We start from the raw sequence: 20,447 nt of genomic DNA on the forward strand, positions 1-20,447 counted from the left end.
TTTTTATCTAACCTAAATAGAAAATAGGCAAAGCTAAAATACAAGTCAATTTTAATCAATGGTGACCCGTACATCAGTTGGCCTCTGTGCCACATTTCCAAGTATGGCTGAAAAACCTCGGTCCACGAAGCATTGCTTGGTCGGAGGATCGCGAACAAAGCTTGATCAAATTTGGCGTCCATTGCACCTGTTGAATCGTTTTTCAAATGCGGAAAGAGCAGCAACATTCTTTTCCGCATCTCAGCACATCTATCTTGCGGAAAATGATGCTCCCCGGCGTGCTTATGTGTCCACTGATAAACACTGTTAAAGTCGATTCCCATTTCCACAGCCAGTTTCGTTCGCGCCGTAAGTAGCATCAATGCCCAAGTGCTCTTAACACGTTTCTCTGCAACCACGTTATGTTCCACGGCGACAGCCTTGGACTCTAGATCTGATAGGTTCAAGTAGAACTGGACCTGCAATGAAACAATAATTATCATTGCATTGACTCTATCCATGCCAAAACCTGCACATGCAAGTTACAAGACCAGCACATGCTGGTTACAAAGCTGCACATGCAGGTTACAAGACCTGCAAAACTCAAAAGAAATGTAACAGGCGCTTACCGCAGGAAATACGACTTTTGTATAACGGCGTTTGAATTCTTCATCCAAGCTCATTAACGTTACACGATGGGAGCCGTCAACAACGGGAAACTTCATATCCTTTGGAAGAGTCTTTCTCGGATTCTTCTGAAGAGCGAAGAGCGCATTGATCATATCATTCCGCGAATATTTAGAACCTTCAGTGGGACAGATACTGACTGCAATCGGAACGGTGGTGGCGTATTCTTCTGACGGGGGATTATCTCTGAAGGACTGGCGGAAGTACTTCATCGTGGTTAAGTCGGTGTATCTGTAATTCCCGGAAGCATCGAGGTTCTGAATTGGTATCTCAACGCCCCGAAAGTACACTTCCTTCTCCCCGGCGCGCAGAAGTGCTAGTGCGCGTTTGTGCTCCTCTGGGTCGTTCTTTGCCTTCGCCACCCGTTCTTTCAAGGACTTGTGCGTAGCCCCCTTAAGAGCCAGAACGTATGTCAGATTGCCATAACGTACAGGATTTCCAGCCCGATCTAGACTAGCTTCGTAATCGTGAGCCGCCATAACACAGACAGTTTTCCAAAAGGTAGAAAAAGGGAGTTCTGAAAGTAGACAAACAAAGTAGAAATACTACAAATGCTAATCAGCTGAAAAATTCGCGAACCTGAAATCAGCAGACTAAATTGCTAATAAGGAAATTGCCGTTGAGTAGCAACAGTTCGTGAAGCCAAACTTGAAAGAACGCGAATGTGACGAATGAGCGCGAATGAACGCGCGAACGGGCGGAGTTCCAGCGTGCACCCGTGCAAAAGGCACTTGTGCACAGGTGCATGTGCATAGGCACGTATGCAAGGGCGCATATGCAATGGTCACATGTGCAAGGGGCATTTGTGCCCCTTGCACATCGATATTGGGCTAGGTCAATTGCTCTGTGTGAGTCTTACGCGACGCGCAAGCCTGGGCGCGTAAGCAGGTAAACGATTTGATTGGTAAACCAGAATTCTGGGGCGGGTTTTCGGCTTACCCGTGCGTGTAACCGTTGCGCTTCGAAATCGAAGCGCAACCGTTACCCAAACTACGAGTAACTCGTACTCTCTTGCACAGATGTACAAAATTTTGTTTGTTTGAACCAAGAAGTGCATCCAGCGACCCAGATTTACACTCGTAAACTCAGACTTAACTTTTTTGACGTATTACGTCCATTAAATTAAGATGATATCGTAATTTGGCGGGCGCGCGAAGCGCGCCCGCCAATTTACGATATCACCCGCGGGACCTTTATTTGTACATAAAAAATATTTCCGAGTGAGGAAAACACAAAAAAACAACAAAAAAAAATTTTGTTAGAAAATTAATTTTCATGTGTCATGCATAGCCTCATCATAGCTTTTACGCATTTGCAGTGCCAGTTTGTGGTGGAACCACGTAACTTTCGTTCGGAGGGTAATGCTTACGTCAAGTGGGCGTGGGCTATGTACGCATTAGCGGCTACTTTTAAAGATGCCCGCCATGTTTGACCTTATTATCATCGTACTGATTCTTTGTTTTTTCTACTTAATCGCAGTTCGCGTTTGTATTCAGTTAAAAAGGGTATTGTTAAGAGTTTTAAAAATGTCGTTCATTTTGGACTTCGCTTACTCAGTATCCCCCCAGCCTCGCTCGTGGATGACATTATCCACCAGTTTACCACTGAAAGGTCCCTTGGTGCTAGGTCCCTGAAAGGTTAGGTTTCTTAGGTTTCTTAGGTTTCTTAGGTTTCTTAGGTTTCTTAGGTTTCTTAGGTTCCTTAGGTTTCTTAGGTTTCTTAGGTTTCTTAGGTTTCTTAGTTTTCTTAGGTTTCTTAGGTTTCTTAGGTTCTATTAAATTTTTTAGGCTTTTGTTGGTCGTAAGAGGAAGTACGCACGCGGAAATCCGACGCTAGGGATGAAGCTTCCTAATCGGGATGGTGGGAAGTCGAATAAGAAGGTTCAACTTCTGGTTTTCTGCGAAGAAGGATCAAACAGAGTTGTTATTTATCACATCATTCACGCGAATGCGGATACCATCCGGCCCATTTTTCAGCGTCATATGGCTGAAGGAAGTATTGCCCATACTGACAGTGCGGCGGTTTATGGACTGATTCCGAAGTGGGGAAATTATCGCCATTTATGCGTAAATCACTCCATCGGGGAGTTCGGCCGCGTCGATCCAGATGGGACTGTGGTTTCTTCAAACCGTGTCGAAGGCGTTATATCCCAACTGCGACGGCAGGTGCGCAAGCACAACGGGTTTACGTACAATCGGTTTTGGTTATGCCTCGAGGAGTTTATTTACCACAGAAATAACTCCGGCTCCGCTCCCCAGTGTCATCTGCCGACTATGATGTCTCATATCGGGCAGTACGGTATACGGGACATAGAAGAACAACCCCATCATAGTGTGTACTATGACTATCTGTGTGAATGGATGAAGTATTGCAGTAATCCCGCCCATGAAACTGAGGAACAGTGCGACTGCGAGTTAGATGAAGAAGGCAACGAAGTGCAAGACGAAGACTCTGACGCCAGCGAAGAAATGTGAAATCATATGGTGAAAAACTGCTACTATATGATGACAAATTGTTGTTACGCCATTTTACGTCGCCGAATGCTAGTTTTGAATCCTGTTTTGTTATAGTTTTACTCTTTTACTGTTTAGCCTATGTTATAACACAGTAAGTACGTAGTATTGGTGAGTTGCGCCATATTTTCTGTTTTCGTCTGTAACTCTGGAAGTTTTGAGTTTCCTCAGTCGGGACCAACATTTTTAGATTCAGGAAGAAAAGTTACATATAAAACACATAAAAGTAGGTCAGTAGGTCGCGCCCGGTATAATAATAGTAGGTCCACATTAAAGCATCAAAAATAAAATTTTGGGTTCCACTTCAATTTTTCAGATGTTCAGTTTCTTTCTTGCCACGGAAGCGTACTCGACTTACGATTGGACGATAAATTTTCGCTGAGTCATGGACAGATTTTTACGCGTTTCTCCGTTACCCGACGCGCAATGGTTACCCAGATGCAATTGACCTGGCCCATTGAACATCTGCATACGGTAAGCACATACGGAATGACAAAAAACCTGCACCTGCAGGTTGTTGAGAGGAATGATTTTTATTTAACACCTGCACGTGCAGGTTTTGTGGAAACGGTAACTAAATTGCATGCATTTGGAAGTTGTTCAGTTCATTTATTACAGTGCCAAGTGGTTCGTAGTCCGTGCAAAGCGAAGCAATACCATGTGACCAAGTCATATTAATTTTATTCGAAAAGCAGTCTCGAGAAAAGGAATAGTTGTCCGTTAACAAAATACATTTGGTCCTTCACGATGACGTTATTCGAAGTAACAATTAATGAGCCTGTCCATTAACAAATTTTGGTCCATCACAAACGACGACTGAGAATCATCAATAATACAATAAGAACGAAAACAAACATTAACACCGCTCGTACTGTTCCAGCAATGACTTCAAACTGCCGACCCAATATTAACTTTCAGTAGTACGGCAACTTTTGTGGAAACGGTCCAGATTATTCTGTAGAAGCAATGTAAAACTGTCTGGAATCCAGTTATTTAATCTGGCTTAAACTATTATTTTAAAAGTTCTGTAAGTCTGAACGCAGTTGATAGTCAGACTTAGTCAGTAGAGAAGTCTAAGTTAGGATCCGCAGTATCCGGTTATCACTCATACGCTCAGTCTCAGAACCATGCATAAGTTAAACCGTAGTCAAGCTGAACAGACAGAGCGATAGAGTACAGAGAGAGTTATCAAGGTCCGGCCGCACTATGATCTGCCTATGCTCAAGCATTCGCCGATGCGATGACTGTGCAAACAAACCATTCTATTGTCTTCGGGACCCGGTGGCCATAAAATACCGGGTCCGGTGAAATAGGCAATTCACATTGGTCTTCGCTTGGCCAATAGCTGTCATAAAAACGAGCATGTCTGACCAATGGCTATCGTGAATACCGGTATCACACTGGAAATGCCAGTGCCGACACAAGTCAATGGTTATGGAACTATTTTTCTGCTAAACTACCAGGGCATGATGGGCATCCATTCCCGATATTATTATTTTTATTTTGTGATTACGGATGTAATTGTGATTTCTCGCTTTATGATTATGATTGTAAATAAAGCCCTTATTATAATGGTGGTGTTTATTACAGAATTATGGCTTAGTAAACGGCCGCCATAGAATCTGCTATCTGATATTAATTTAAGCAATAGCCACCAAAATAACAATGATGGCAAGCGCTGGCAGTTGATAGTTAAATTTCAAACATTAACATATTTGTATTATATTTGTTGATTTGTGGTTGATTATTACCATGAACAGGGATGTCTTCAATTCACGAGCGCTGTGTGTAGCTGCAGTCTAGTTGTAAATGGAATGAGTAAGCTGGAATACGTGGCATTTGGAAGGCTAGAAGCCCTCCCTCTGCCTGGTTCTGAGGTGGGGCTTGTGCTCTTACATCGCATCGGCGAAAAGTTTCTACGCTCTGTCCGGACCTCTTATAAAAGTAGCTCTGTCTGTTCAGCTTGACTACGGTTAAACCGTAGTCAAGCTGAACAGACAGAGCGATAGAGCACAGAGAGAGAGAGAGACACAGCTCTGTCTGTTCGGCTTGACTACGGTTAAACATAATGACGACAGGGCTGTGAAATTGGGCCATCACCCAGATGTGTTCCATATTGAAAAAGTTTCTTTTTTTGTCATTAATATTTTTTACAAAGCAAGCTAGCACTCCGTTGGCGTTTAGTTCCTTACATTTTTGACAGCCCTGTGCTGCTATAAAAGTATTTAAGTTCATAGTTCTGTTGTTCTAAGATCGAAGACGCTCCTGTTATGATCGCATCTGATAAGTGATAAGTACTTGGAAAATAAGATGTTATTTTGGTATGAACTATGAAGAGGCTAAAGTATCGCTAAAAGCATCGCCGTTTCCAACAATTTCATCTTAATCAACCGGACAGTACTGTATTTTCACAAGTTTAAGGGACACGAAAATGCCCTAGGTCTGCTTGCAAGCACCCGGGGCCTGTAGCTACGTTCAAGGCTGCTCACTGAACCCTAAAGTCTGAAATTACTTAAATCTTTGAATTTACTGTTGCTCATTACGGTCACCATTTCATAATTTACAATTTGACATTTCTATTATTTTCTGGATATCCATTTTCTGGACCTGGGGCATTTTCGTGTCCCTTAAACTTGTGAAAATACAGTATGAGAATGGGGCAAGTGTAACTTGCTGTAAGATGTGTGGATGTGTGTTAGCAAGAAATAATATTTGTTATACAGTCAATGACTGTTTAAACCTTCGAACAGAATAAACCAGAAAATAAAACAACCTTTCAACGCCACCGTATTGAGCAAGTCAGGAATCTGTGCGGCATGGTTTGGAAGATACTTTTCAAAGCCGTTTCGGGGTACCGCGGATACCGTTACAACTGGAAATCTCAAGGTGATCTTATAATCAAAACCTACCACGAACAGGCAGTTTTTTCGGAAAGCCACCACTTAGGTATTTGAATAATATAATATAGTATGTACGGTAATGTACCTAACACCTAATACCAGCCAGTGTGGAGGCTGTGGTTTGCAAATGAATACTTAGCCGTGTGCGCATGTCCGATGAGAAATCACTCGCAACTTCGTGCCGGCAAATTTATTAACAGCTACAGTAAGCGTTTATTATGCACTTGCGGTAGATAAAATATATAAGGACTTTATTTCCAGATCTGGATTCATTTACCGGTGTTCTGATGTTTGGCCGGAGATATCGTGCATAGAAGCATTACATGCGCCGCGTTAAAATTCTACTATTGGTCAGTATTCCGTTTGTGCGCCGTATCGGTGCGCTGCAGATTTTAGGGTCGCAGATGGCGCCAGGCACCGCATCACACAATTCCAGAATTCCAAATTCAGTTTTCGAATTGTATCCTGGCGATAGTTTATCACCAGAAATCACATTCAAAAATGGGAACGGGATATGTAATTGTCGTTTTGGGGGTAATTGTGGCAACGAAAACGATCGGTAAAACAATTAGCCCTGTCAGAATGATTCTGACCGGAATCCGCAAGCAGCCGTCAACGCGAATAACATTCTGACAGAATGTTGTACCCATCGATGTCTGCTCCCGGATAGATACAAATGGCAGATCCACTGTATTCGAAGCAGTTGCGGTTCTCTCAGCAAACCGTGAATCGTTCCGTTCATTGCATTAAAATTAAGTGGAGAGCAAGTCAAATTCAAACGGTAGTAGCGCGAATAAAAATAATGACGAGCTTGATCAAGACAGCTACTACGTACATATGCATAATAAATCCGTTTGCAAACGATTAAGGGATTTTCGGTCTTGAAAATCGTGCTACAGTGGACTTCATAAAATTTAATGTGGTTACGCATAGCCACCCGTACTTCTATGCATAGCGCTAGCGGCTTTAAGTGTAACCACATTTATGAAGTCCATTGTATCTGAAATATAATTATGCATTGTAAACAGAAGACAATCGTATCAGTTGCAGGGACTCAAAGCAGTACCAGTAATACTAAAATGTCTAAGTATGAATGCGATTTGTATATATCAAAGCGAACCTTTTTACGTAAAAAGGTTCACTTTGATAACAGCAACAAATCACATACCTACATTATGTATGTATGTATGTGTACGCACTTCAGTCTGCAGCAATGTGGCATTTGTTAGATGTAGATGCCGATTCTTTGTGACCATTTGCAGCATGTTGTCAAATAAAGCACACTAAACGTACAGAGCAAACTTTGCTATTAATTTTAATAACCGGCATTTTCACTTCACGGTTACTATGAAATAATTTGCTTTTTTACTGAAAACTAACGTGATTATTGAGCTGGTGATTGAAATTTAATGCCCACCAAAGACGCCAAGAAGCAAGGATAACCTGCATTATTGCGAGCGCGGTTTGACATAGGATCATTCCCACGGTGTGTTTTTCCAGTACAATAATTACTTAAAATCCAGAATACTAATTGTTTCGTATTTCCAATATACATAAGTCTCACTCATTCTAACTCCCTGCACGGGCTGGCAACCCCGTGGAGAGGGGGAGCGTTTAAAGCAGCGAATAAGAAAACGTCTCCCAGATCAAGTTAAAAACGAAGATTGAGAGTGATTTCCAGAGTTTTGCGCGTCCGGAGTTGTTCTTTTACGGAATAAGATACGCAAAATTTTAAGTTATTCTGAGAAAATTTCATTTCATACATTTTAAAACTGTTTTCTTATGACAACGTACAAATATCCGCGATAGGATGAAAGAAGCAAAAAATTTACTTTTGAAAAGTTTTACTTTTTTTGAATAGCTATAATGAACTTCGTTTTATGGAAATGCACAAAATAAATTTGTGCCTGTCTATGGCATCAAAAGTTGAAATTCAAGTTAGTTTGGTCGGGGTGTGTCCACGGTGAAGCTACACCAGCTATTTAGCTGGTCTACGCCGTAGACCGTAGTTGCAACTCTGATGAGTACAGCGACCAATCAAGCCGAAAGGCGGGGCCAATTAGCTCCACGGAGTTGCAACTCCCTGCGGGGAGTTGAAGATTGAGTGTTACTAATAAGGCAGGCTTAGGCAGCCCTGAGTTTCCCGATGCTTTCTATGCAGCACGATCTTTGAACTGACTGTAAAAGTCCATTAAGTTCTTTAATAAAAGCGTTTTTCGAAAACGGACGCGACAGAAATGGCAAAAAAATTGTCAGAATACGAACACATTACAGTATCAGCAGGCTATGTACAGCAAAAGCACTTTCATTACAGTTGCGGCGCTCACAAGTTATACCACACAGTTTGTGCACAAAGAAACAGCACATGCGCAGCGTGTGCGCGCCAAAGCGTTTGCATGAAGCAATGCACACGCTGCCAGGGTGCTGTATTACCGTACTAACTTGTGAACGCCGCTGCAGTATCTTTTCGTGTCCGGCAAACGCTCTAACTTAGAGCGAGAGCAGCTGGAAAATACTGAGAGCATCTAACAGAACAAAAACAGATCTCCGGTTCTCCAAAGGGATAAACTGCACGACTGGCTTCCCCTTAAGACGCCCTTGAAAGATCCGCATGAGCTGGTAGCATAAATATCAAAAGCTTGATCTCTCAAACACCTTACCGTATTCCTTGCTAACAATACATTCCACATAAAATACAAAAAAATCCTAATAATTCATTGTCAAATAACCAGATATCTGCTTGCCCACTCTGTAAGCGTGGATCCGATTAGCGTTTACATTTGACTTACGAAGTAGTCCGTTCTGTAAAACATCCTATTTGTCGCTGCGCAAACTCCCGACCCACATCAGCGGATCGAAGATCATTTGCAGTGAATACAGCGTGGACACCGCGGTGAAGACGGTGCCCGGTAGGCCGATGTGGAGGAACAATCCCATGAAGAAGAACGTCTGTATCGGTGCCCAGCACACCACCACACTGATAAACGTCAGCGTTAACACGACAAACGGCTTAACGGTTTTCCTTGGTGGCGATGGCTGCGTAGCGGTGGATTGGGGATTCTGCGTGGAAGTTTCTCTCCTAGCCGGTGTTGATTTTCTGGTGTTTACGGAAACACTGCGGCGACGTGAACTTCTCTTTTTCCACAGTTTAACAATAATGAACACATACGCTACCATTATAATGAGCATCGGGAGGAGACCATTCACAATGTCATCCATTTTGTTAAAATCCAGGAAACTGGGAGAAATTTGTCCGCAATCTTGGTACTGCGCGTAGGAAGCCGGATGATACTTCAGTGAATCGATCAAAAATAGCGGAAGATTAACAAGATGGACGTAGATAACAGCGCCCAGACAGATGCACACAGCCAAGCGTTTAGTGTGGCGCTCGCGGTAGGAGATGGGAAAGGCTACGGCCCACACCCGGTTGAGGGAAATGAGGACGTGGAAGATGACTGGCATGACACTCGATACTTTGTTGTATATGTACAGCACGCACACAGAATAACCGGTTGCCTGGTAGATGAAATATAGTTCGTCAAGGATTGCCATGGGACGCGATACGAGGTTGGAGAGGAACAATGCCAACAGGTACACACTGAAAGGGTCGATGTACGCCGGGATGAAGCAGTGGACGAGGAGGACGGCGGCATTCAGAAGGAGGGAAAAGACGGAGATGAGCAGCTTCACGATAAGAAGCGGTGTCCATCCCGTGGCGGACCGACGTAGCGTTCCGTAGGTCGAGTTGGAGATTAACCCGTTTAAGAAATGGTTGCCCGTCGTGTTGAGGTACGTTGTATTGATGGAATTAAGCATGATCAATAAAATTATCGGTGAATATAAGCAGTGCGGAAGGGGATTACTGTGTTGAACAGGAGGATTTTGGTGACCGTCATATAATGTGGAACGTGAGTTCCGACTGCTTGGAAGAACAATTTCGCGGTCGATAGGAACATGCTGTCATGCTGAGAATGCAATCTTGAGGGTGTGCATCATTTTCCGGGAACGTGTTCCATGAAAACTGGAACTGCCAATTTCCGTTTGATCTCGTGTTATGGAAGTCCATTTATTTCCCTAATTTGAGATGATTCTTATGACAATACCGTATCATTCAAGCGACAAACCATATTGTTCCAGAGGCGCCACACTGAGATGGCTGCGAGTGTAATTAGTGTTGACAGGAGAATGTGATTCTTTAATTTTGGCTTCCTTACTTAGTATCCCATTTGCAGAATCCGCGTGGATCGAATTTTCGTGCATTTCTCATATATCATAATTAGATATGAAACTGTTCTGTGTTGATAATTCACCTGTAACCGGCAAGCAGATATCCGGAGATGTAGCGCCTCGGGAAACAACTTTCTGTGGCGTGTGATCTAACGCCTGTTTGAGCAGTGCGAGCAAAATTGCACGTATCAGGGGGTACATTTTGCGTAAATGCGCACTGCAGCTGATATGAAATAATTTGGCTCCGTTCCGAATGGCAGTTCTTAACGCGGATCATGGTTATGGTTTTATTAACCACACATGATCCACGCTATTCGAGCTTTTCTAGTGACTGCGATTACCTTATTCTAGAGACTGGCTTTACTAGTTTTTAAATAATACTAGCGGTGATTGTCGACCACATCACTGCACCGAACGCGAGCGATAACCCACTGGCAACTCTTACGCATTTCCAGCGCCAGTTCAGCACTACTAGTAAGTGTAAGTTTGTACAACAGCCCTTGCGCAGATATGCTGTGTCTGTACATAACACTGAAGAACGGATCGATGTGTTGAATTACAGCATTTTATTAGCAAGTTTAAAAAGGTCACGGATTAATGTGATAAATTATGGTAGTTTTACCAACCACATCAAAAATTCTTGTCGTATTAACACATTTCCTTCAATGTCGAAGAAGATATTGATCGAATTCATTTAGTATATTATTATTCCAAACACATTTTGATATGAGGGTAGAAATGGACAAAACGACGCAGTAAAGGAACAGTAACACAAACCGGCTCAAAACCAAACACTAGGAAACTAGCAGATCAAAAACAAACCATCGAGCTGATGCTGCTTCTCGACCGTTCCTAGTACACAAGCAGCATTACCACGCTGAATTTCAATGCTCAACCGTTGCAACAGAAAATGCTTAGCACGCGTTTCTCCAGTCTGCTCCCTTATGCGTCTGGCCAGATCGTTAATAAAATCCATGGTGAGGGGTCCGCAGCTGCCCATTGTTTCTAACGCGACCGGCTGGAAATTGTACTGATCAAGAAAGTCAGCATACTTGCCGCATTTCCGGTGTTCGGCCGCTTCTGCTGCAGCACCAGCATGATCGGATGTCTGACCAATATAAGTCATTGCAAACGTGTCGGCCACAGTAACGTCCCACACCAACGCTTTGCCGTTTTTCCAGGGATAGTGTGTTAATCCATCCGGACGCTTGCCATTTCTTTCCAACCCTGAAGGTTCACGAATGGAAGTTATCTTCGCTGATCCGAGAGCTCTCTGAACGACATCATTCAAATGCTCATGCCGCGGAATTCTTCCCTTACTTCTCTTACACGACAGACCGTGGCGGCCAAATTGATCAACCATATTTCCACAAATACATCTGTGCTCACTGCAGATAATGGCACCCAAGCGTAACGCCACTGCGATTCTCACTGCCGCATCATCCAACAAGTTTCCTAGGCTGGCTACAGGCAAAGCTGACAACCAAGCAGCTGACTCTTTCATGGAGATTGCCAACAAGCGTGCTTTATCGATAACGTCGGCACTCTCCAATAAAGACCGATGCTCCTTGGCGTACACAATTGCCGTCCACGCAGACTGATAGCGACGCTGTTGTTCGGGTGGGGGCGTTTCAGCATATTTCTCACAGAACTTGTCCAGGCACAGTTCAATATCACCTTCAGCATCTCCAGGCACGATAGCGGTTACAAGTGCTTTTGTGGCATAACGCGACGATAAGTAGGCAGGCATGGAGATTTCCTCTGCTCGTGGGAGTCCTAGTCCGCCCAACCGGTCAGGCAGTGAGGCTTGCTTCCAGGTAATTTCCAACATTTGGACGTTAGTAACCTCCTCCGCTTTTTTCTTTATGGCGTTGTCGAATTCATGAAGCTTTTCCGGGCATTTCCAACACGGCGAACACCTAAGTGTGAACAACAACCTGGGCAGCGACAGACTATTCTTAAGTAAGTACAAAGACTGATGAGCTGGTAACACACCAAGAAGATCGGTCAGTCGTTGGATCTGACCGATCTTGCCATCCAGCACTCGCCCAATTGCCCAGTCAGTCAGCGGGGCGCCCAATAGTTCCAGCTTGTCTTCCGTCACCCACTGGATTCCGGGCGCTACCTCGCTGAACATCTGAAAAATTTCCTCCTGTTCTGCCAGCGTTCCACCGGTCATGAACAATTCGCACTTGTTCGGGTTGATTTGCAGTCCAATTTCCAACGCGCAGTTAACTACGGTCCTAAAGTCTGATAACACACAGATCGCAGATCCTCCCATCGTTGCATCGTCCAAATACCAAACGTTAAATGGGGACCGCATTCCTTTTGAAAGCTCATCTGTACACAGGCAAAACAATAACGGTCCCAACGGATCTCCTTGCTGGATACCGTTGGCTGATAAAATAATATTTTCACCACAAAACAAAAAAGATGAGCCACCGTATGCTGCATGCAAAAAGGCGTAATACTGGGGGATCACTTCAGCCGTTTTCTTCAACATGACATCTCTTCGCACGGTGTTGAATGCGTTGGCGAAATCTATCTTTTGAAGCACTTGAACACCGTCGGCTTCTTTTTCCAGGAATTTTCGTGCAGAATGCACTGCTACTTCAGCACCACCACGCGTTCCGTAGCCAAGCTGAACAGGACGGAACAGCTCACCCATCTGGTCCTGGACACGTTGTCCGATCAGCTTACTGAACAAGCGTCTTAAGGTACATCCACATGCGATTGGGCGAATTCCACCGGATTTTTTCTTAAGGGGGGTTAATATTGCTCCAAAAAATACCTTTCTGGTAGCTGCTGGCATTTTTCCCGCAAGAACCACTTTAGCCAGTTTTGCCAACGCGGATGAGAGGTGCGAACTTGTTTCCCCTGGCACACTCAACATGTCTTTGATATGCTGCGGCCGTAGACCGTCAGGGCCAGCTGAAGAGCCTGCAGGGAAAGACTTAACAGCACACAGAATGTCGTCAACAGAAACATCGTGTGTTACGTGGGGAACATCACAGACCGTTGTATCCAGATCCGCTGGTGGATCTGGATGTTTTTCCTTAAGCGCCCTTATAACTTCCTCCGAAAGATCAGCAATGGTGTCTTCGGAGGTGAGTATCTTGACGGCTCCACTAATGTCTCCATCCTGAAGCTTCGTGTCAACGGCTTTTCGGAGAGCTTCGTCGGATGATCGTTTTTTTCGTGACTTACGAGCAGCTTTCTGTGCATCCAGTGGTTTGCCAGCCAAATTGGCTTTGACAGCGCTTGCCAGGGACGGGCCTCTGCCAGATTTCCCAGGAGGAGCGTGGAGATTGTCAAAAGCAAACAAAAGCAACTTCGACCAGGAGTCTTCATCGTTCCGTGCGCATACATCTTCCACAATCTTCGTGTACGCTTCAGCGCATGCCCGTCTGGCTCCTACTGGGATACGTCGAAGAATGGCATGCTGCCTCCGTCCCGCGAAAATTCGCTCCTCAAGGGTTTGTGTGGGAACTGCAGCAGTAGACGCACCTGCTGGCACTGGCGCCTGTAGAGTTTTCGCCCTAGCAGTTCGACAGACTCCAGAATCCCTGTGTGACTTCAAGCCATGGTTTGTCACAAGAGATTTCCCACACAGATCACAAATAAAAACCATGTTGATAGAATATCATCATCATATCTCTCATTTCCCTTTGTTAAGCTAATTAAGCCACAGGGTCCGCTGGTGGCAGGTTCGGAATAATGGAAGGGAATAATGGGATATTTGAATTGGCTACCAACATCACTAATAACACAGGCTCCGCTAGTGGAAGGCTCGGAATAATGGAAGGGGATAATGGGATATTTGAATTGGCTACCAACATCACCAGTAACACAGACTCCGCTGGTGGAAGGCTCGGAATAAATTCAGGGAATAATGGGATATTTGAATTGGCCACCAACATCAGCAACAGGTAAGCAGTAATCATTATTGCACTTGAAATCGAGGGTGATCATTATTACAGCATTATACGGGCATCTCGTAGGAAAGGGCAGTGCATTTCGCGGTTTTGTGGTTCTGGCTCTGCTGTGGGTTGTGTATACTCTGCTATGGAGCGCGTGCTCTTGGCGATCGGTGCAAATTTTATATTTCGATAATACTCATTAAATACCAACTACTACCCAAAGAATCATGGGGTCTGGAACCCGTGTCATGAGATCTAAAAGTGCCTATTTACTTTGCCGGTCAACGCGCCGGAAATTTGGCTCTACATATCGGCAACAGCTTCAGCAGACATAACCGTACGTGCGGTTCATGATTCTTACAGTTCAGTTAGTGACGATGCCGGTACAACGCTTCCATGGATTTGTAGGAAATGCTGCGCTCGCAAATGACGGTTTTTGATACTAAGACTGAAACGAAAAGATCACTCGACAATCTGAACGTTGGTATTAAAACACTGTAACTCCGCAGCTCAACACTTTCTCATCAGCACGAGGGCGTTTGCCGCTCATTAAGTGGTAGACCAGCTTATTTTATTGTACAGTTATTGGACCGCGGACCAACTAGCCTATTTCAAAATAACCATATAAATTTCATTTTAATATCATATTATTATAAAAACATTTCATTTACTCACAGGAAGTGGCCTTTTACAGATTTATGGGAAGATTTACTGGATACGTTAAACTGTCTAAAATTCCCGCCGGGTTCCTCCGCTCGGAAACCTTCAGAACCGGAATCCCTATCACTGTCCAGCAGCGCCATCCAGCCATCCAGTTTTTTCAACAGTTACCTGCATATGCAGGTAACTCTGATACTTACTGCATATGCATGTTTTTGGCTGTTTTCTTTATTGGCTGTTTTGGTTTTAAGACGGTAACGTTAACGTTACGTGCTGACTGTTGTTAGTAACGTATCTTCGATTTCAGTTCGATGCGTTGAAGAAAAACGTTCAAGAACGTTCCAAGCTCGTTCAAGAACAAGTGAGGAATAACTTCAAAAACGCGATGGCTGACGTGAACGCGTTGAAGGCGACTAAAGCTGAACAGGACAAAACGATCCGAAAGCTGGAGACGCAAGTCCGCGAACAAGAGAAACGAACTGCCGAACATGAGAAAAAAATTGGAAAGCTCGAAAAGTAGATCAGCGAACTGAAGAATCAAGTTGCCGTACTACTGAAAGTTAATATTGGGTCGGCAGTTTGAAGTCATTGCTGGAACAGTACGAGCGGTGTTAATGTTTGTTTTCGTTCTTATTGTATTATTGATGATTCTCAGTCGTCGTTTGTGATGGACCAAAATTTGTTAATGGACAGGCTCATTAATTGTTACTTCGAATAACGTCATCGTGAAGGACCAAATGTATTTTGTTAACGGACAACTATTCCTTTTCTCGAGACTGCTTTTTCGAATAAAATTAATATGACTTGGTCACATGGTATTGCTTCGCTTTGCACGGACTACGAACCACTTGGCACTGTAATAAATGAACTGAACAACTTCCAAATGCATGCAATTTAGTTACCGTTTCCACAAAACCTGCACGTGCAGGTGTTAAATAAAAATCATTCCTCTCAACAACCTGCAGGTGCAGGTTTTTTGTCATTCCGTATGTGCTTACCGTATGCAGATGTTCAATGGGCCAGGTCAATTGCATCTGGGTAACCATTGCGCGTCGGGTAACGGAGAAACGCGTAAAAATCTGTCCATGACTCAGCGAAAAATTTATCGTCCAATCGTAAGTCGAGTACGCTTCCGTGGCAAGAAAGAAACTGAACATCTGAAAAATTGAAGTGGAACCCAAAATTTTATTTTTGATGCTTTAATGTGGACCTACTATTATTATACCGGGCGCGACCTACTGACCTACTTTTATGTGTTTTATATGTAACTTTTCTTCCTGAATCTAAAAATGTTGGTCCCGACTGAGGAAACTCAAAACTTCCAGAGTTACAGACGAAAACAGAAAATATGGCGCAACTCACCAATACTACGTACTTACTGTGTTATAACATAGGCTAAACAGTAAAAGAGTAAAACTATAACAAAACAGGATTCAAAACTAGCATTCGGCGACGTAAAATGGCGTAACAACAATTTGTCATCATATAGTAGCAGTTTTTCACCATATGATTTCACATTTCTTCGCTGGCGTCAGAGTCTTCGTCTTGCACTTCGTTGCCTTCTTCATCTAACTCGCAGTCGCACTGTTCCTCAGTTTCATGGGCGGGATTACTGCAATACTTCATCCATTCACACAGATAGTCATAGTACACACTATGATGGGGTTGTTCTTCTATGTCCCGTATACCGTACTGCCCGATATGAGACATCATAGTCGGCAGATGACACTGGGGAGCGGAGCCGGAGTTATTTCTGTGGTAAATAAACTCCTCGAGGCATAACCAAAACCGATTGTACGTAAACCCGTTGTGCTTGCGCACCTGCCGTCGCAGTTGGGATATAACGCCTTCGACACGGTTTGAAGAAACCACAGTCCCATCTGGATCGACGCGGCCGAACTCCCCGATGGAGTGATTTACGCATAAATGGCGATAATTTCCCACTTCGGAATCAGTCCATAAACCGCCGCACTGTCAGTATGGGCAATACTTCCTTCAGCCATATGACGCTGAAAAATGGGCCGGATGGTATCCGCATTCGCGTGAATGATGTGATAAATAACAACTCTGTTTGATCCTTCTTCGCAGAAAACCAGAAGTTGAACCTTCTTATTCGACTTCCCACCATCCCGATTAGGAAGCTTCATCCCTAGCGTCGGATTTCCGCGTGCGTACTTCCTCTTACGACCAACAAAAGCCTAAAAAATTTAATAGAACCTAAGAAACCTAAGAAACCTAAGAAAACTAAGAAACCTAAGAAACCTAAGAAACCTAAGAAACCTAAGGAACCTAAGAAACCTAAGAAACCTAAGAAACCTAAGAAACCTAAGAAACCTAAGAAACCTAAGAAACCTAAGAAACCTAAGAAACCTAACCTTTCAGGGACCTAGCACCAAGGGACCTTTCAGTGGTAAACTGGTGGATAATGTCATCCACGAGCGAGGCTGGGGGGATACTGAGTAAGCGAAGTCCAAAATGAACGACATTTTTAAAACTCTTAACAATACCCTTTTTAACTGAATACAAACGCGAACTGCGATTAAGTAGAAAAACAAAGAATCAGTACGATGATAATAAGGTCAAACATGGCGGGCATCTTTAAAAGTAGCCGCTAATGCGTACATAGCCCACGCCCACTTGACGTAAGCATTACCCTCCGAACGAAAGTTACGTGGTTCCACCACAAACTGGCACTGCAAATGCGTAAAAGCTATGATGAGGCTATGCATGACACATGAAAATTAATTTTCTAACAAAATTTTTTTTTGTTGTTTTTTTGTGTTTTCCTCACTCGGAAATATTTTTTATGTACAAATAAAGGTCCCGCGGGTGATATCGTAAATTGGCGGGCGCGCTTCGCGCGCCCGCCAAATTACGATATCATCCGAGTTTTGCCGCGGGAGCATTTTTCCCGAGAGAACCTCAAGGAAAGTAGACCACTGAATATTCATGTCGCTCTACGCAATACGGAAACAGGACCGTATATTTTCCGTCCGGCCAGACTGGTGCAGAACTGCAGCCAGGTAAACATGTATCTCACGTGTGTCGCTGTTGATTCTGACGAGGCGGAGACCTTCCACGTTGTCCACCACTGGCAAGTGGTTCAATATCTCGGACACCGTCACGAAAGAAATATTCTGGATTATATCAAGAAAATCGTTGTACCGGTGGAATCTGTGCGGTACGCCGTGATCGACGAGTACCGGATTAATCACATGCTGGACATGATGTTTCGCGGTGGAGTACGATTGGATTCGTGGCGTTGGCCTGACTCGCTGTTTGTGGGCATTGAAGCGGATGCCATTCGGTTCATCATCTGGAATATTCACTGCCTCCATCCTGGATCATATGAGCCTTGCAACGATGACTTTTGTTGGGTGAAAAATACGCAGAAGAAAATTACTATCGGCATCGAGAAGTACCTGCTGGCTTACTGCGGCCGGCCGGAGAATGTTTTGACATCCGCGACAACCGGTAAGTGGCGCATCGTCACTGAATTCCTGCACGAAAGCTAGGGCTTCTCATTGCTTTGAATCTGCAGTTCTTTATTCGTACTGCTGCTCGTACGAATACTGTAATTATCGAATTACAAGCCCTGGGTCCTGTTTACGGGCCTGGGCTTGTACTACGAGCGATGCTTCTGTTTTTCGAACTGACTTTTCTGTCATTGGCTAATAAATTTCAAATAGGCGAATGTCGTAGCTGAGCACTTTAACCGGCAAAATTTCTTGAGAAACAGGAACTGTACAGATGTCACGGTTGTTACAGAATTTTTTGCGAGTTTTGTACATCCGTTCAGGCATCTGAATTTAAAGTAAGCTTTTTGCGGCAATATTCCCGTAGGCCCGAGCATAGGCATTTGAATTTTATTGTTGCCGTGCTTTGAATTGGAGTCCATGGGCGTCAGTTACGAGAGAGGTTGTATTTCGATAACTACGGTAGAATCACGAATCAGAAATGAGCGACGCAGCGCAATGATTAGCACAGCTGTCATGCAGCTTGTGGTTCATAAGCATGGTTGCGGTATGCACGAAGGTACGTATGCCATGAAGGCTGCTTCGCATCCGTACTTTGCATTTAAAGAAAGTGCGCCGGCATATTGTACCCAGCAGGTGCACATGCGCGGAAACTGTTTTTCCTAACGCATAAACACTTTTTTCTATATATTGTTACATTTCCGAGCCGCTAGGTGTGTTAATGCTAACGTGAAAGGGTTTGTGCGCGCAACATCCGGTTGAAACAAATTCCAGTTTTTTTTTTGCTTACAGTGCTAGACCGAGTGTTCAGTCAAATGGCACCAGAAGTCCTTTCCGAGGCGCTACATTCGCTGGATATCCATTCGCAAGTTACTGCCAAAAGGTGAGCTCACCATGCAGAGACAGTACTAAGTACTAACATCGTGAAAACTTATATTATGTGGTTTACACGAATGCGGTAAGGTATGAAATTATGATACACTCGTACGATCATTTTTCATTGGTTATTAACAATATTTCCCAGTACCCAGTTATATTTTTATCGGCAATTGCAGAGTGTGTGCACTGTGGAATCGGCTACTGCCGGATCCATCCACCGCCAAGTGCGTTATCATCGACTACGCGAATCTCACCGCTGAATGGACATGTCGCAACGAAACGGAAGGATACCGCGTCGGACGACTACTGCACCGATCCGTGCATAAAAGCACGTACGCGTTGGTTCTATGCAATGTTTACCACCGATGTGCGGATTTCCGACTACTTTCCACGGGGATGTTGGTTAAAAACCTCCTCAGCCTTAAGGGGATAATACTGCCTGTCATGGTCCTGAAGAATACACGCGAGCCCGCTGCTCGCTTCTATCCTGGGGACGACTACAATCCCGACGATCGCAACCTGAGCTGCATGATATTCAACGCACTGGATTTTATCGACGTATGCCAGCGACTGGTCTTTCGCAACTATAGTATCGATTTTGCGCAGTATACCGGTCCGCCTTTCTGGGATCCGATGCCCGGATTTCGGCCGGCATCAGCCGCCTTTAACTTTATGGTCACCATTCCCTCTGTGACCTTTACGAATGTCCATGGTAAACCGGAGAAACTGCGGTGTCTGCAAGAGCTAAAGCGGGCGTTAGAAGCCAGCTGTCCGCTGGTGGATCCGGCCGTTAAAATCTGGTGGCGGGCCATCCACGCCGAATGGGTGCGCACGGTGGGGTATCCAGGATCACGGTGGACTGTATTGCGCCAGCTGCTGAATTTGTAAGTTTTTGTCGCAACTAGACTTCAAAGTTCAACTCCAATAACGTTTGTCCTAGCTCCAGAGTATCTGCACTTGTACAGTTGTACTCGATGCTTCAAAATCGTTTACGCAAAAAGTATTATCGAATGATTCTTAAGACAACCTTAAAGTTTAACAGTGGCCAGTGGAAAATAGAAATGCTGTTGCTGTCTATTGCTGGTTATACTTAAATATCTGAAATAACATTTGGTTAAACATTAACGTTAGCTGAACATTAGGTACTGGTTACACTTATAAGCCCAAAAAACTTGAACAATTTCATTAATTAATATTCAGTTTTTT

The 20,447-nt window shown here is 44.0% G+C and overlaps 1 protein-coding gene across 1 annotated transcript; it reads right to left on the reverse strand.

Moving 5' to 3' along the window:
• Positions 1-8,893: 8,893 nt before the first annotated feature.
• LOC129599612 (uncharacterized) lies at positions 8,894-9,895 on the reverse strand. The gene has a single exon (XM_055497894.1). The coding sequence runs from the start codon at positions 9,893-9,895 to the stop codon at positions 8,894-8,896; it is 1,002 nt and encodes a 333-aa protein (XP_055353869.1).
• Positions 9,896-20,447: the final 10,552 nt, after the last annotated feature.

Source organism: Paramacrobiotus metropolitanus, unplaced genomic scaffold, assembly GCF_019649055.1.
Source record: "Paramacrobiotus metropolitanus isolate TYO unplaced genomic scaffold, Prichtersi_v1.0 Parri_scaffold0000150, whole genome shotgun sequence".
Lineage (NCBI taxonomy): Eukaryota > Metazoa > Tardigrada > Eutardigrada > Parachela > Macrobiotidae > Paramacrobiotus > Paramacrobiotus metropolitanus.

Bases quoted from the DNA above. Each gene is read 5' to 3' on its own strand.
- LOC129599612 (XM_055497894.1), bottom strand. From the start codon at position 9,895: ATGCTTAATTCCATCAATACAACGTACCTCAACACGACGGGCAACCAT.